The sequence below is a fragment of the Rhinoderma darwinii genome, chromosome 11 (assembly GCF_050947455.1).
Source record: "Rhinoderma darwinii isolate aRhiDar2 chromosome 11, aRhiDar2.hap1, whole genome shotgun sequence".
Taxonomy (NCBI): domain Eukaryota; kingdom Metazoa; phylum Chordata; class Amphibia; order Anura; family Rhinodermatidae; genus Rhinoderma; species Rhinoderma darwinii.
In genome coordinates this window covers 34930058-34947779 of record NC_134697.1, presented here as the reverse complement: position 1 = coordinate 34947779, position 17722 = coordinate 34930058, and the positions used below count along the sequence as shown (strand labels likewise).

Sequence of the window (17722 nt, the reverse complement as noted above, 5' to 3'; positions counted from 1 at the left end):
TTCCGGGGTCTTGGGTATAGGCGCCGATACAATACTATTCAAGACTTCAAGTACCTCATCCCAAAAGGAGCTAATACACGAGCACCCCCAAATAAGATGTATAAAGTTTGCCACCCGAAGAGTGACATCTATGACATTCTGTATGTGACAGCCTACCCATACGGTATAAACGAGTTGGTGTAAGATGACACTGATGTATTATGTACAGCTGGGACAGTATATTATTGACAGAATGAGATACAAATAAATGAGACTCTAGGGCCTCTGACCAATCCTCCTCGGATAAATTGGGGATAACTATTTTCCATGCAGCCTGCACAGGGAGTGCACCCGACTCAGTTTTTGCATTCAGGAGAGGAGTGTATATTCCAAAATAATGCCCTTGGGTCCCTGTGTCTTCAGAACTCCTATCAACGGGAACTTCGAAAGAGACGGGGACTGCATTCGAAATTGTGAGGTTAACGTGTGTCGTTGTAAATATCTGAAGAATTGGGTACGATGTAAATTATATCTTTCCATCATCTGGGTGAACAATAATACACTTTCCTTATATACATCCCCAAGACACAAAACCCGATGGACTTCCGAAACTCGGACCCCTCCAACATGTGTAGGTGTGGGAACATGGGATTTCCCCACAATGGAGTACCCTCCTCCAGATCCCCAAAAACCACACATCAGCTTAGCTGCCTTCTAAACCTGATGGGCAAGTCTAAGAAGTAGTAGTAATTTCCATCTGAACAAAGTGGGGTTCTCCAGCACAGGCCACAGGACAGATTGTTCTATCACCTGTCCCAAAGCATAGTTGGGAAAAGATTCCGGGCTCAGGCCAAGCCATTCTTTCAAATAGCGCAGTTGACCACTCGAAAAGTAAATGTAAAAATCAGGCAGTGCCAGTCCACCCTTGAATTTCTGACGTTGGAGTTTGGACAGAGCAAGTTTCCTGCGAGATTTCCCCCAAACAAAGCTAGTCACCAATGAATGCAACCTGTCAAAGAAAGATCTCATGCATGCTCCAGTAAATATAAGTCCTTAGGCAAGAGGATCATCTTTACCAAGTTTGCCATTCCCGCCACCGATAAAGGCAGAGTTTTCCATGCTCTAAATTTCTCAACAAAAAGATTCTCCAGGGGGTATATATTCTTATCATGAGACTCAGCAGGATGTTTCGTGATCTATATGCCTCGATATTTAAAGCTGGTAACCACAGGTAGATTATAATACACATCTGGCCATTCCACCTCCCACAAAGGCATCAGAGCCGACTTAGCCCAGTTGATCAGAAGGCCAGAATATAGCCCAAAACGGTTCACAATATCAATAGCCCTTGTAAGAGTATCATGAACATCGGACATGTAGAGAACTAAATCATCCGCATACAGGCCTATTCTGCTTTTTCTATTACCAATTAGCACTCCCTGAAATATATGATCCTGACGTATGTGGATGGCAAGAGGTTCTATAGCTAAAGCAAATAGAAGAGGGGATAGCGGACATCCCTGTCTAGTGCCCCGACTTAGATTAAAAAAGAAAGCTGTACCCATCCCGTTAACCAATAGATTTGCCCTGGGGTGCTCATATAAAATGAATATCCATTTGGAAAAGCCAGATCCAAATCCAAATTGTGTCAACACCGCTTGCAGATATCTCCACTCCGCGGAGTCAAAGGACTTGGCCGCATCAAGAGATACCAGCGCCCACTGTCGGCTTAAATTTCCCCCTACCTGTGAAACCGCCTGGACCCTGCGGATATTCCCTGAAGTGGACCTCCCGGGAATAAAGCCAGATTGATCCTCCTGTATTAACGAGGTGATAATAGGATTAAAGAGGCTCTGTCACCACATTATAAGTGCCCTATCTCCTATATAATAAGATCGGCGCTATAATGTAGGTGACAGCAGTGCTTTTTATTTCGAAAAGCGATCTATTTTAAACCACTTTATGAGCGATTTTTAGCTTTATGCTAATGAGTTTCTTAATGCCCAAGTGGGCGTGTTTTACTATAGTCCAAGTGGGCGTTGTACAGAGGAGTGTATGACGCTGACCAATCAGCGTCATGCACTTCTCTCCATTCATTTACACTGCACTAGCGATATAGTTATATCGCTAGTGCAGTCACTTACACAAACACTAACATTACTGCAGTGTCCTGATAATGAATATACATCACTACCAGCCTGGACGTGATGTTTATTCAAAATCCTGACATGTCTGTAGTGTCTCTGTGAGATTCCAGCAAGGCAAGCGTAATCTCGTTTGAAATGACAGGTTACATCGTAATCTCGCGAGATTATGCTTGCCTTGCTGGAATCTCACAGAAAAGATTCAGAAGTGTCAGGATTCTGAATAAACATCACGTCCAGGCTGGTAGTGATGTATATTCATTATCAGGACACTGCAGTAATGTTAGTGTTTGTGTAAGTGACTGCACTAGCGATATAACTATATTGCTAGTGCAGTGTAAATGAATGGAGAGAAGTGCATGACGCTGATTGGTCAGCGTCATGCACTCCTCTGTACAACACCCACTTGGTCTAATGTAAAAACACGCCCACTTGGGCATTAAGAAACTCATTAGCATAAAGCTAAAATTCGCTCATAAAGTGGTTTAAAATAGATCGTTTTTCGAAATAAAAGGCATTACTGTCACCTACATTACAGCGCCCATCTCCTTATATAGGAGATAGGGCACTTATAATGTGGTGACAGAGCCTCTTTAAGTTAATTTGCCAAAATTTCAGTCAGAATTTTATAATCTAAATTGAGCAAAGAGATAGGTCTATATGACCCACACGCCATGGGATTCCTGTCCGGTTTCAGCAAAATTATAATAGTAGCTTCATATAAAGAAGTGGGCAGAGTTCCTAATTCAAAAGCTGCTGCATACATCTGGAGCAATTCGGGACCAATAATCTCCAAATATCTGGAATATACCTCTAAAGGGATCCCATCAGTTCAGGGACCGGTCTGTATATTAAACACCTTCTCTACAACCTTTCGCTACGTAGAGCTGTAGTTCACTGCTGATGGGGCTGCATGCTGCTGGACCTTATGGAATTTATCTCGAACAGGCCCTGTTATTGCATCAGAATCTAGACCTAACAGAAAATCCACTCTTGAACCAGTGCATAGTATGATTAAAGAATAATAGTATTAAATGTAATATAATTGAGGCCCCATGCACATGACCGTAAAAATTCTCCGTAATTGCGGACCGTGTTACGGTCCGCAACTATGGACCCATTCGGTTCTATTGGCCACGGCCACCTTTCCATATTGCTATGGATAGGTGTCCGTGCCGTAGAAGTGTACCGAAAAAGATAGGACGTGTCCTATCTTTTTTGCTTTTTACGGGCCGTGCTCCAATACTTTGTATAGGCGTACGGTTCGAAAATGTGGGTGGCTGTCTGCAGCCGGCCGTACCTGCAATCCCGCCCCATGATTACGGTCATGGCCGTGTGCATGAGGCATAAAGGGGATGTCTCCGATAACCCCAGTCCATATATCCTGTTAGGGCATATGCACATCATATATGGTGTGTCACTCAGAACTCCCCTCTATGAGCCCAAACGGAGAGCCACTAAGTAAGAGCGCTCTTGCTCTAGCGGACCCAACCCGTCCATGTATTATATGGCTAATGGTCATTCATTTGCAGGGAAAATGTATAGGCAAATAAAACTTCCAGTAGTCTGAGCTGTGGCCATCAGATGACCGACAACCGCTTTAAGGATCTTACATTGCCACGCTTAAAAATCTACTCTGTGGGTTATCATATTTACTATGGGGTTTTATTTTACTGTCCATGAAGTACAGCATTGTATTTTTAAAACTGAGGATATCTCCCAATCCTCCAAAGACAAGGAGCTTATTGCTCATTTTATGATAGTTGCGCAAAAAACATGTTACATGCTTACTTCATATTGCCATGGTTTTCATATCTTGTACTGATGAGGGCAAAATACCATTTCAATCAGACTTTTAATCTCCCTCTGGGTTTTACTTTTGCAGACAATGGCTGGATTCACAAGGCCGTAGTTATCAACAACAAAGTTCACATAATAGAAGAAATACAGGTTTTCGAGACGCCACAAGCTGTTGAAAATGTGGTCATATCCAAAAGACAGGTAGGAGGAGATATTTTTTATTTTTTTTTCTATAGTACAGTCTTATAAATATTATACTTTATCTGAAAGGTAGGGGCTGTCTTTTGCATTGATGCGTCTGCCGATCCTGATGTGAGCTGCTTTTACTGGCTGCATCCGTTCAAGAGTCTCATCCCATAATGCATCTGGATTTAGACACACCTGCTTTTTGCCATTCCATTATTCTGCTCAGTCAGAGGAGCAGAACAAGTGAATAACGGAACCAACGGTTCAGTTGCACAACGGACACCGCCGGTTGTCGACGGAACCCATTGACTTTTTTTTCAAAAGTTTTACAATTAGACATCATAATGTCCAATACATAAAAGAAGAGTACATTTACAGTAATAACAAAGTAGGGAAGATGTCGTTCAATTATTTAACGGAGCTAGAGCTAATAATTCTTTTCCTATTCTTTTTCCTTAACTTTGCTTTTTCTCCCCCCCCCCCCCCCCAGCCTTTTTTTCCCCCTTCCCACACCAAATTACCACAAGCTCCAGTGCTGGGAAAAAAAAAAAAAAAGGATAGGAATCTAGAAAACCCATTAGAACTTAATAAATGGAAATTTCTTAATCCAAGGATCCCATTGATCTGTAAAGGTTCACTTAAAGAGAGAAAAATACACAATGGCGCAGACATAGGGCATTATCCCATGTTTGAAATTGTCAAGAATAAGAGACTATTGTATAGTGCTCACCTGTTGGTCGTGCTAGGAGCACGGCATCCCTGTAGACCTATTCTAGCGAATGTAGAGGTCCAGGAAACTGCAAGCCGCGGGTTTGTCCGGATGCAGAACTTTGTTGTCCGGTTAGAGTACGGGAAAAAACTTGTATAGGTATATTCCTAGGAAGCTATATTTAAAAAGAAGCCTTGGTGCGGCGCTGTTCCCTACTCGTGAAAATCCTTTTGTGTGTTACCCAGTACTGAATATCCAAAAGTAACGTTAAAGAGGCTCTGTCACCAGATTTTCAAACCCCTATCTCGTATTGCAGCAGATCGGCGCTGCAATGTAGATAACAGTAACGTTTTGTTTGTTTTTTCAAAAACGAGCATTTTTGGCCAAGTTATGAGCATTTTTATATTTATGCAAATGAGCCTTTCTTAAGTACAACTGGGCGTGTGTAAAGTTAAGTACAAGTGGGCGTGTATTGTGTGTGTGTACAGCTGGGCGTTTTTACTTGTTTTGCTAGCTGGGCGTTGTGAATAGAAGTGTATGATGCTGACGAATCAGCATCATCCACTTCTCTTCGTCAACACCCAGCTTCTGGCAGTGCACAGACACACAGCGTGTTCTCCAGAGATCACGCTGTGACGTCACTTCCTGCCCCACGTACTGCATCGTGTCGGACGAGCGAGGACACATCGGCACCAGGCGACAGAGGCTACATCGACTTACCTGCAAACGCCGATGCTGCTGCAGAATCAACTGTAGCCTCTGTCGCCTGGTGCCGATGTGTCCTCGCTCGTCCGACACAATGCAGGACCTGGGGCAGGAAGTGACGTCACAGCGTGATCTCTCGAGAACACGCTGTGTGTCTGCACTGCCAGAAGCTGGGTGTTAACGAAGAGAAGTGGATGATGCTGATTCGTCAGCATCATACACTTCTATTCACAACGCCCAGCTAGTAAAACAAGTAAAAACGCCCAGATGTTACACACACAATACACGCCCAGTTGTACTTTTACTTTAAACACGCCCAGTTGTACTTAAGAAAGGCTCATTTGCATAAATATAAAAATGCTCATAACTTGGCCAAAAATGCTCGTTTTTGATTTAAAAAAACGTTACTGTAATCTACATTGCAGTGCCGATCTGCTACAATACGAGATAGGGGTTTGAAAATCTGGTGACAGAGCCTCTTTAAGGTTATGCAAATAAAGGGTTTTAATTGTGGTCATAAAAGCAACGTACCGGCTCCTTCATCAGGCAGTATCGCAGAGATAAGATAGTGTGTGAATAGTGCAAGTATTTGTACTAAAAAAAAAAATGGGAAGAAAAAGGAGTGGCATTGATAAAAGGTCAAAAAAACAAACCAAAAAAACTTTACATAAGATCATCATATATGTTTTACTTCAATAACAAAAAAAATAAAAATAGGAGGTAAGTAAGTAGCAGATCAGTAAGTTATTTGTCATTTATATTGTAACATTGTTTTCGTTGGTAGCAAGCTACTTATACGGATACACCAATATGTGGGATACGGCTTATGTGGTATGATCCCGGGGATATAAGATTTGATTCGGTCGTGTTCTGGAAGGCAGTACATAAAATATAGGTAAACGTAAGTGAGCCAGTTAGTATACCTATAAATACATATGTTACCATGCAGAAGAGGTGACCTATAAAAAAAAGGAAGTGAAATTTACGTTGCTGGAAGTGCTAAGTGACACGATATATATAAAATGAAATTAAAAATAGAGCGATATGGGAGGAGGAGGTTTTAAAAATATCGTTTGTTTAACTGGTCTGTTGGAGGTTCACAGTTTTTATATAATGGTTTCGGAAATCTAATTCAGGCCCGAAGGTGCTAAAGTATTCAACCTATAGATCCAATAAATTTCTCGTCGACAAAGAGATTCGAATCTATTTGCTTGGTGTGTATCAATGTAGTCAATGGGCATAATTGTATAGCACTTTAAATCCCCTCCATGTGCCAAGATACAATGTTTCTAATTACTATGGATCCATAGTTTTTTATTGCAATTAGAGCGATGCTTATTCAGGCGACAGTGTAATGGTTGGATAGTTCGCCCTATATGTTGGACTCCGCAGATGCAATTGATAAGGTAGACGACAATTTGGGATTGGCATGTTAGCCTGTGTTTGAGGGAAAAAACTTCCTGAGTACTATTGTTCATAAAATAATTACATTTGTGTTGTATGCTTGTGCAGCAGAGACGGCGATTTATTTTTACCGCATTTGAAACTCCCTAAGGGTAGGAAAACATGTAGATAAAAACAATGGGAACCAGGTGCGATCCACTGCAAAAAAAAAGGCACCATCCATGCGCAATACTTCCACGAGTCCAAGACGTTTTTGAGAGAGAAAAAAAAGTATATTTTATTGTCTAAAACAATAGAATCTACATAAAAAAGACAGATAAAGGGTCTCTTGAGGTATAACGCGTTTTGGGGAAACAGAACCCCTTGATCGAGTAATCCTGAAACCATGAAGTGACCTGGTCATACCACATAAGCCGTATCCCACATTTCGGTGTATCCGTATAAGTAGCTTGCTACGTACGAAAACAATGTTACAACATAAATGCCAAATAACTTAGTGATCTGCTACTTACTGAAGTGAAACATGATGATCTTATGTATTTTTTGACCTTTTATCCCACACAACCTTTTTGCCCCTGGTTGGTCATATCTGCAGGGACAATTGAGTGCCTTCCAAGGCTCACCCCTATGTACAGATATCAATTAAACAACTCTCTCTCTCCTGTATCAACATTGTTAAACGGATCATATTTGAAAAGGGTACATGGTTTTTTTCAAAAGACTTCTGACATGTCATATTTACATCAGAAGTTTTGATTGGTGGGGAACGGGGGCTGAGACCACCACCGATTCCTGGAACAAACAGGCAGTAGTGCTCAGCTGAGCGCTGTGCCCCTTTAGCTCTGATCAGCTTTTTTTTTGGCTCTCTTGGGAGAACGAAGTAACGTGATATTCACACTTATAGAAAAAAAAAGCTGGTCAAATCCAAAAGGGCACAACGGTCAGTTGTGCACTACTTTCCCTTTGTTCTAGTGATCAGTTTGGGTCACTGCACCCAGAAACCCCACCGTTTAAGACTTGTGTCAAAAGTTATAGAAGTTGAGATCTGGGATTTATCCTGCCCTTGCTATAAACTGTAACAAGAACGGAAACTAGTCTAAAGTCGTAAAATCATTTGGATTAAAAAGTGTTTGGAATTTTATTCTTAATACAAACGTTTCCACAATTACTACCACCCACGTTCCTAAAAATTGTTGTATGAGCTTATAGAAAAGTCTGCTTTTTTTCCAGGAGTTGCGCCACTTTCATCCACGGGTTGTGTCTGTGTCTAGTATCCTCGTTTCCCTTGACATCTGCCATCAGGAGGCCCTCGTACATGTTAGATTGTTGGCAATATCTGCCAGATCAGCTGACATTAATCTAATGTGTTTGGGCAGCTTCATACAAACCCTTTAAGAAAAAATGCAAACAATGTGAAACTGTATCACATGGGTTGTAAAAGAGAAAAATAACCCTGTGTCCTTCTACCACCTTGTTCCAGCTCAAGGTCTTGTATAAAAGCTGCAGTAATTCAATGTGCAGACAACAAATTCAGCACTGCGAGAGATATGATTGTGAATTGTACACGTCTTGGTTTACAGCGTCTGTCCTACTACAACAGTTTCTGAATTACTTTTGTTAGATGATCGCTTTTGTTCATAGAACTAGTAGTAAATTTCTTCTGCTATGTCCCAGTTCAATGTAATCTCCCCAGACTATATTCTGTCTAAGGCGGAATTCACACGACAGGGTTTCCCGGCTGGGTGCCGGCCGTTCATAAATCGGCCGTCACCCGGCTGCATTAGGAACAATAGACCCCTAATGGGGCTATTCACAAGACAGATTTTTTGATGGGCCGGGAAAACCGGCCGTCAAAAAATGGGACATGCCCTATTTTCGGCCGGGTACCCAGCCGCCCGGCTCCCATAGAAGTCTGTGGGGCCGGGTAATACACGGCCATCACCGGAATGTGTCCCGAGTGATGGCCGGGTCTACCGTCGCTTGCGCACTCTCTCCTCCTCCTCACAGCGCAGAGTGCATGTGAGGAGGAGGAGGGTCTTTTTTTGCTCCCTGTAGGAGTCGGAATCCGCTACAGGAGAAGTGCGTGACTACACTGTCCATATATGGACACAGCGAAGTCACTTCTGCAGCGGAATCCCCGACTCTATGGCCGGGGATTCCGCTACAGGAGAAGTGCGTGACTACACTGTCCATATATGGACACAACGAAGTCACTCACTTCTGCAGCGGAATCCCCGACTCTATGGCCGGGGATTCCGCTACAGGAGAAGTGAGTGACTACACTGTCCATATATGGACACAGTGACGTCACTCACTTCTGAAGCGGAATTCCCCGACCTGTGGCAGGGAATTCCTCTCCAAGAGAAGTCAGTGACTACACTGTCCATATATGGACATTGAAGTCAGTGACGTCTCCTGGAAGGGGGGGGGGATGGGTGCAACCTACAGGGGGCTGTGTGGCATCACCTACAGGGGGCTGTGTGGCATCACCTACAGGGGGCTGTGTGGCATCGCCTACAGGGGGCTGTGTGGCATCGCCTACAGGGGGCTGGGTGGCATCACCTACAGGGGGCTGGGTGGCATCACCTACAGGGGGCTGGGGGGCATCGCCTACCAGGGGGCTGGGTGGCATCACCTACCAGGGGGCTGGGTGGCATCACCTACCAGGGGGCTGGGTGGCATCACCTACCAGGGGGGCTGTGGCATTATCTACAAAGGGCGGTGTGTGGCAACAAATTTAAATGAAATTCATCCGATTTTAAAACGGACAGGGAAAAAAACGGATGCAAGTCGGGTCCAAATCGGCCGGGAAAATCTGCCAAAAACGGCCGATTTTCCCGGCCGACACTCGGACCCTGTCGTGTGAATGAGGCCTTAGTGTACATCTTGTTTTGTTTCTTTCTAATGAACTTCTAACTGCTGCAGTCATGTGAATATAACGCAGATTGACGTGTGAACGCAGCCTATCTGCTTTGTGTTAGTACTTCCTATGATGTGACCTCCCATCTTGTGACTATTCTTATAACTTCGGGCACATGACAAGATGTCCATGCACAATCTGTTGATGCTACCATGGCAACCTTAGAGCAAGCAAAATATTTTATTTTAATAATTATTAAATTATGGTAGAATCAATTTTTCCAGAATGGTCTTTGACATCCTAAGACCTGGTTCACATTGCATTCTAGTCCTATGTTCTATGTACACCATAAATGGGTTTCTAGGGCTTCATTAGAGGTAAAAAAAAGTGTCCTTTTGTCTCTGTCGATCTGGTATATGTCGGCATACCTTTTTTTTGGGGAGGATGGAATAACGTAGTAGACTACTCTACTCTATCCCGAGGGATCCCGCAAAAAAAAGTATACCGCGCGGTATAAATGTTTTTTTTTTTTTTTTAAATGGGAGCCTACGTGTGAGGAATGCCACTGTCTGGCATCCATCAGAGGTATACATTAATCGGGATTCCGGCACTTGGGTAGCCTCTGACGCCACTCTCCATATATGGACATCGGTGTCAGAAGCTTTAAACTATCTAGTCCCCAGCCAGGTGCTCCTCCAGTCCCCAGCCAGGCGCTTCTAATGCTCTGGCCGGAGACTCCGTAGTTTAAAGCCCCTGACATCACTGTCCACATATGGACAGTGACGTCAAGGACTTTCCTAAGACCGGAGTGCCCTAGCCGGGTACTCAACACTTGAAAGCCCCTGATATCACTATCCATATATGTAGCGCTGTGCCCAGTGAGTTCAGCAGATGTATCCAGCTGTATGCCTATACAGTGGGAAACGTTGCTGCCTTCTTGTCAGTATTTGTTGGGACTCCTCCTGATGTATACCTACGACCTAAGGGAAGAATCCCTTGCGATACAGGCCTAAGTGTAAGACTATCTCTAGGCCAACTACTCCATAATCTGAAATTACTTGGTTAGAAGTAGCCCGTTTGTAAAAAAAAATTTGCATTGAAAAGAAAAAAAACATTTATAAAAGACTGCACCTCTTCAAACCTATCAAAATGTAATGAAATGAAAAAACAGCCAATTTAACAACAATAAAAATAAATAAATCTCTGGTTGGGTTAGATAACATATCACACATAGAGAAAGGCAAGTGACCAACCATAGCATACAAAGATAAAAAAAATTGCACTAGTTTGAGTAACCACAAACACTACAAGCAGGTAATGCAATGACAAGTGAATAAAATTAATTGCGTGAATAAATCGCTCTAAATAACCAAGTTAGATTTCTTATGGGTTAAAAAAAAAAACGTAACACTACAGGAAAACAATTCAATATCAAGTGTTCAAGTTAGTAAAGAACGCGTAGCCCCGAACTCTATTGCCTCTCCCTGCTATACTATATATACTTATTTTGGTTGAAGCCCTATATTTCTAATATGGTGCTTCCAGTCATAGTTAATAGGGTTGTCTGGGTTCAGCAAATGTAATGTTATTATTTGTATAATTAAAAGAATTACAATTTTCCAATATACTTTCTGTATTAATTCCACGTGTTTTTCAAGATCTCTGCTTGTTATTCAGTGGGAACATTTTGTTTACTTCCATTGGGTACAATTCTGTCCTGGTCATTTGATGGACACACAGGTGCTGGGATCGTTACTGTATGTGGATCAGAGCGGTGTCTTGCAACAATCCCAGCACCTGTGTGTCCATCACATGACCATGGACAGAATTTTATCGCCTGAAAGTAAACCATGAATCTTCCTACTGAATAACCATAATTTTAGAAAGTATATTGTAAAATGTTATAACTTTTAATTGTACAAAAAATAAAAATAACTTTCTGGAAACAGACAACCCTTCTAAAATAATAAAATTCTAGCTGACTGAATCTGCCACTAGGGGGAGTTTACTGCATACAGATTTATAAAACTCACATTGGGTTTAGTGGGAGCTGCATAAATCCACACAAAGTATATTCCGGTTAGTGTCTGTTTCTTTAGGCAGCAGACCTTTTAAAAATGTAACTCTACACTATGTGAAAGGAACCAGGGATTTATTTGCCTGGCACCTGCTCTTCAATGCTATAGTGATGCTAGGACAAGAGTGACAACATGTCACATAGCAACTTCTATGGCTGGACGCCGCTGTGATGTTCATCGCAGTGACTCTGTCCATAGGGATGTACTGTCACAAGGCAGCCATATGATAATCCGTTCATATGACTTGAGATCACTGCCGATGCAACGTTACTGCAACCTAGTTGTTGCACATGAACACAGTCCTGTGAGAAATTTTGACAGTAGTCCGTTTTTTTTAAAGGGTAACTAAACTTCAAAACTTCTGACATGTCAAACATTTTTTTAATCAGTGGGGGTCTGAGTATTAGGACCCCACCGATCGCTAAAACAAAGCGGCAGAAGCGCTCAAGTGAGCGCTGTGCCGCTTTGTTTATGATCGGCTTTCCTTGGAAAGCTGAGCGCTTTGAAAGCTGAGCGAACTGTTTACGGGCTCAATAGAAAGTCTTTTCAAGGAAAGCCAATTAGAAATGAAGCTGCACGGAGCTCACCTGAGCGATTCTGCCGCTTCGTGTTAGCGATCGGTGGGAGTCCTATTGCTTGGACCCACACTGATCAAAACTTCGGACATGCCACTATGACAAGTTAAAAGTTTAGTTACCCTTTAATAATTGAAGAAGATGCCTCTTAAAATCTTACAGTTTTATAATTCTGAGTTTTCTAAATGAGGGATGTGTTTATATCTAGAACTTGGCTCCTTGGCAGCAAATATTGATGGTTCTTTGCATCTACTGCTCATTTGCAAATACAGAGTTTTGGCAGTTGTGAGAATGTATTACTTATCACTTGGCTGCACTGATACAAATATTTTTGAGTTTCCAAGGAACAAAATAAAAATAATTGCCCCCTCTCCTTATTTTTAGCTATGGGAAGCAAATGCAAAAAAGTTGGTAATTTCTCATTCAAATGCCAAGTTAGGGTTGTAGCCCGTGGTATTGATGTAATGATCCCTGTTGTATTGGTGCTCATTCATCGTAATATTTTACATTCATATCTTTTATAGACTCATTTTGAAGTTGTATAAAGTAGATTCAAATATGTTTAGCGTGTATGGACTGATTTCGTAACTCATCTCGTGTGTTAAGTTTTTTGGCTAGATGACAACCAGTATATAGTACTATTTCCACAATAAGAAAGCATGCTTATCCTTGTATTTACAGTTGCCTCTTTGAAGGGGTATTACCATCTTTCTATGTCCTATGGCTAGGACATGCCATAACATTTATTGGTACGGGACCAACCTCTGAGACCTCCTCCAAACCCCGGAGGACTTTTCAGTTTTGTCTGCTGCACCACAAATGGATGGGAGCAAAGCTGTGCATGGAAGAACTGTCAGGGAGCCGCATTGTTTAACTAGCATTGTGGCTAGGGTTACCCTATTCTCCACCCAAAAATACTGTTCAGGTTTAGGGTGTACTTACGCGTATCAATTTTGTCTGTCTTTCTTATTTATTTTTGATACAGTTTTGCACAAATCGCAGAACAGAAAAAAACTTTAACAAACCGAAATGTGTAAGTACACTCTAACAATGGTGCATGTGGTTTTGGGGACCAGGAGCATCAGACAGGCAATGCCTCCCTGTAACTCAGTCAGAATAAAAATTTATTTTCACTCTAAAGGTATGGATTGGCAGGCATTGTGCACATGTTCTGCTGCCTTGCCAATGAAATAACTCGCTAGTGCCAATTCCAACGCCCTAACACAGTTGACGTTCCTAGGGCTGGGCGGGCCTAGCAAAGGAAGAGTAGTCAATCCAAATAGGAAGTAATCTTACCACGCAGGCATTGTTTTATGCAAAAAATCTTCCACTTTCTATTGCCGGTAAACATTTTTTACCTGCACCGGCCTCTGTGTAAACTGGCCTGGTGGTAACGCTAATTGTGGCCCCTTCTCTCTGTTGATTGGTGTTATGCCATTACTTTCTCTGGTGGGAAAACCCCTTTGAGGCCCCATGCACACGACCGTGCCCGCCGACTGACAGCCGCATTTTCGAGCCGTGCAAAAGAACGGACATGTTCCTTAATTTTCGAGCCATGCAAAAGAACGGACATGTTCCATAATTCCCAGAACATTTCCACGGCACGGACACCCTTCCGTAGTGCTACGGAAAGGTGTCAGTGTTCAATGAAAGTGAATGGCTCCGTTTTTGCAGACCGCAATTGCGGTCCGCAAAAACGGAGGTTTTTTACGGTCGTGTGCATGGGGCCTAAATAATTACTCAGAGCGAAGCTGATACACGGTGTTCTGCTTAGTGCAGGGCCTAAGTGGGCGGTGCATGACAGGGATTCAAAGAATGTAACAGTTTACCTGGAGTGTTCCTTTAATTATGTGTCAATTAATGTGTTCATAAAACTGTTTCAGGATAGTCATGTTATTAGTTTGGGTTAAGATCAAGAAAACATGTATGTATTCTACCTCTAGATCAGTTTAATTGAATTGCAGCGGGAATTTATTGAACCTATCCCAAGTTCCACAGCAATTCTCAAGTGTTCAACTGTATAAAGATTGGTGTAGGCAAATTATCTTCTTACAGGTATCAGATAAACATTATCCATACCATATGTAATTTATATCTGGTAATTTTTGTTTTTCCAGAATAGTGTGTATATTGGAGCCCAGAGCGGAGTTCTGCAGATACCACTGTCTGGCTGCAACCAATACGCTTCATGCTATGACTGCATTCTGGCCAGGAATCCATATTGTGGTTGGGATGGCAACGCATGCCGGGAACCTCTTAATTCACAAGACTGGTAAAGTTGCTTTTTTGTCTAGAGCTGGTATGTCAATCTGGCTATAGCCGGATTCTTTCGCTGACTCTGAAGAACAGCGTACTTATCCGATTAGGCCATAGATGTAATTAGCTGGATGATACAGTATTTATTGCCAAATATTTATTGAGCACAATCACTAGGCCTCATTCACACGAGCGTGTATCACGTCCATGTGACGGCTGTTAAAATAATGTCCGTCACACGGACTCCTGCATTTCAATGGGGCCGTTCACACGACCGTGGTTTCAACGGAGCGCGTGAATGCTCCGTTGAAAAATAGGACATGTCCTATTTTACTGCGTGTCACGCATCCCTTCATAGACTGTCGTGGGCTACATTCATGTGAAGAAGCCCTTACTGTATTCAACCAAAAATAAGCTGCTGGAAGTAATTTTCCCGCCATATCTTCAACTCAATAAATTATCTTGACTACAAATGTTTTTGAGATGCATTGTAAAGTCCTCCATACACATTAGATCGCTATTGGCCAAAAAAATAGTCTCTTGACAGCTATCTCCCGACTCCCCATAGACATGCATATTTGGTTGAGTATGCATGCTTATTCCAATGAGGGGAGGGGAATAAGCCACTGCCAGACACTTCTGCCAGCTGATTATCTTCTGTGGCATCAATGGATCGGGCATGTTGAAATCCAATGTGCACGTTCCATCTTTCTTCTGACATCTGCCATTGAACATTTAATTTTCTTCCTATCCTGCCAAAATTGGCAGGTTCAGACAATTTTGATCTAGTGTGTATGGCTAGCTTCTCATCACGTTAATTGCCATCTGTCGGAGGTATACATCTGACTGAAGGTTCCAACGTATCCCACTATATATGCATACAGTAGGATTCATCGCCCAAACAGACACAACCTCCTCGCAAAGCACCCCGGAGACAACGGACCCTTGGGAAGCTTTTGACGTCACCGTCCATATATGGACAGTGACGTCAGGAACTTCCACAGGGCTGGAGTCTTCGGGCAGAGCACTACCTGATGCTGTGCGCTTTACTTTCTCCCTGTTGAGAGATAGATATAGTTAAAATAAATTAGATATACAGGGAAACAGCTGAAATAATTTGTATATAAATTCTTAGATATAACTTTCTAGCTAATAAAGTCCTGTGATTACAGCAGCATCAGCACTGATTAAGGCAAATCTCTCTCTCTCTCTGCAGTGTGAGAGGAGGGGCAGGAGTAGCAAGTGTAATGTGTGCTAGAAGGGTTGTAGAAAGTGGCTCCAGGGCTGCTGCTCCATTGTATCTGTAACATGGCAGACAACAATAACTTCCTTTAAGTGAATTAGGAGAGGCCTGCAGCACAAACCGCTGATCTTTGACTGGATAGGGTCAACAAGGGTACGGCTTCTGAGGATCTAAGCCTGTGTTCTCATCAGAGTTCAGAGCCTCCATCGCAGATTCCGTCAGAATTGAATGGAAAAAGGACAAAGATTGGCGCCTCAGCAGAACCTGACTGACCACATTGTAAGTCAATAGGGTCCTTCAGGCACCAGTGTTATCTGTCATAAGACGGATCCGGCTATGCGTCATGGTTTCCGTTGTAAACGGGCTCTGTACACCGTTGCATTGTGGTTTCTAAGACCATTGTGAATTTTTTTGTATTGGAGGTACGCTTTAAATATTGTATAAAAAAACAACTAATGAAATGAAGCCTGTAACACTTCAGAATGATGCAGAAAAATATTTGTTATTAATATGGCAGAGAAGCGATCCTTGTACTTTCTCCTGATGTCATCAAGAATTCTATCCTGTCTTTTTTTTTTTTTTTTTCCCTTTTCATTTTATTACGTTTTTGACTTGAGGCCTGTGATTGTCATCACACTTCACTGTATGAATTGTTGTTCTTGGCTGCTTGCAGGTTACAGATGACGCAGGATATGCAGAATGGTAACAGAGGATGTTTAAACGACACAGATGAGGGTAAATTCTCTGTTTATTTCACAACATCAGTATTGCATGCTAGCAAGAAACTTAGACTGAATGAGCCTGCTGCTAAGCCCGGTGACTGTGATCACAGGGCTGTAGAATCTGTTTCTTGTATAAAATGTGCAGCAAATCTATATTTTTAGCGTTGGTATAGTTTTGCAGTCATTGTTAATCTGAAGAAACACATCCATTAGAATATCAAGCATATGAAAAAGCAACAGATGCTTAAAGAGGCTCTGTCACCAGATTCTCAAATCCCTATCTCCTATTGCATGTGATCGGCGCTGCAATGTAGATAACCGTAAAGTTTTTTTTTTTTTTAAACTTTCATTTTTAGCCAAGTTATGAGCTATTTTATATATATATATATATATATATATGCAAATGAGCTTTGAAATGTCCAACTGGGCGTGTATTGTGTTTTTAACTGGGCGTGTTTACTTGTTTTACTAACTGGGCGTTGTGAATAGAAGTGTATGATGCTGTCGAATCAGTGACCAATCAGCATCATGCACTCCTCTCCATTCATTTACACAGCACATAGTGTTCTTACTAGAACGATGTGCAGCCACATACACAAGTGTCCTGATCATGAATACACATGACCTCCAGGCTGGAGATCGTGTATTAATTATCGGGACACTTGTGTATGTGGCTGCACATCGTTCTAATAAAAACACTATGTGCTGTGTAAATGAATGGAGAGGAGTGCATGATGCTGATCGGTCACTGATTGGTCAAGTAAACACGCCCAGTTAAAAACACAATACACGCCCAGTTGGACATACAAAAAAAAACACGCCCAGTTGTCCATTTCAAAGCTCATTTGCATATATATATATAAAATAGCTCATAACTTGGCCAGAAATTAACGTTTTTTAAAAAAAACAAACGTTACTGTTCTCTACATTGCAGCGCCGATCACATGCAATAGGAGATAGGGATTTGAGAATCTGGTGACAGAGCCTCTTTAATGTCGGATTTGCTCCCAAACTTCTGATGCTGAATATTGGAGCGTTGCAGTCTTCATACTATTTTATAA

The 17722-nt window shown here is 42.1% G+C and overlaps 1 protein-coding gene across 3 annotated transcripts in view; it reads left to right on the top strand.

The window, feature by feature from the left end:
- SEMA4G (semaphorin 4G) overlaps positions 1 to 17722 on the top strand; it is a 189467-nt gene that overhangs the window by 149049 nt on the left and 22696 nt on the right. For all 3 annotated transcript variants that reach the window (XM_075841054.1, XM_075841055.1, XM_075841056.1), the window contains 3 exons: positions 4009 to 4124; positions 14558 to 14712; positions 16613 to 16674. In XM_075841054.1, the coding sequence (XP_075697169.1) occupies positions 4009 to 4124; positions 14558 to 14712; positions 16613 to 16674 (333 nt within the window). The remainder of the gene's footprint in view (positions 1 to 4008; positions 4125 to 14557; positions 14713 to 16612; positions 16675 to 17722) is intronic.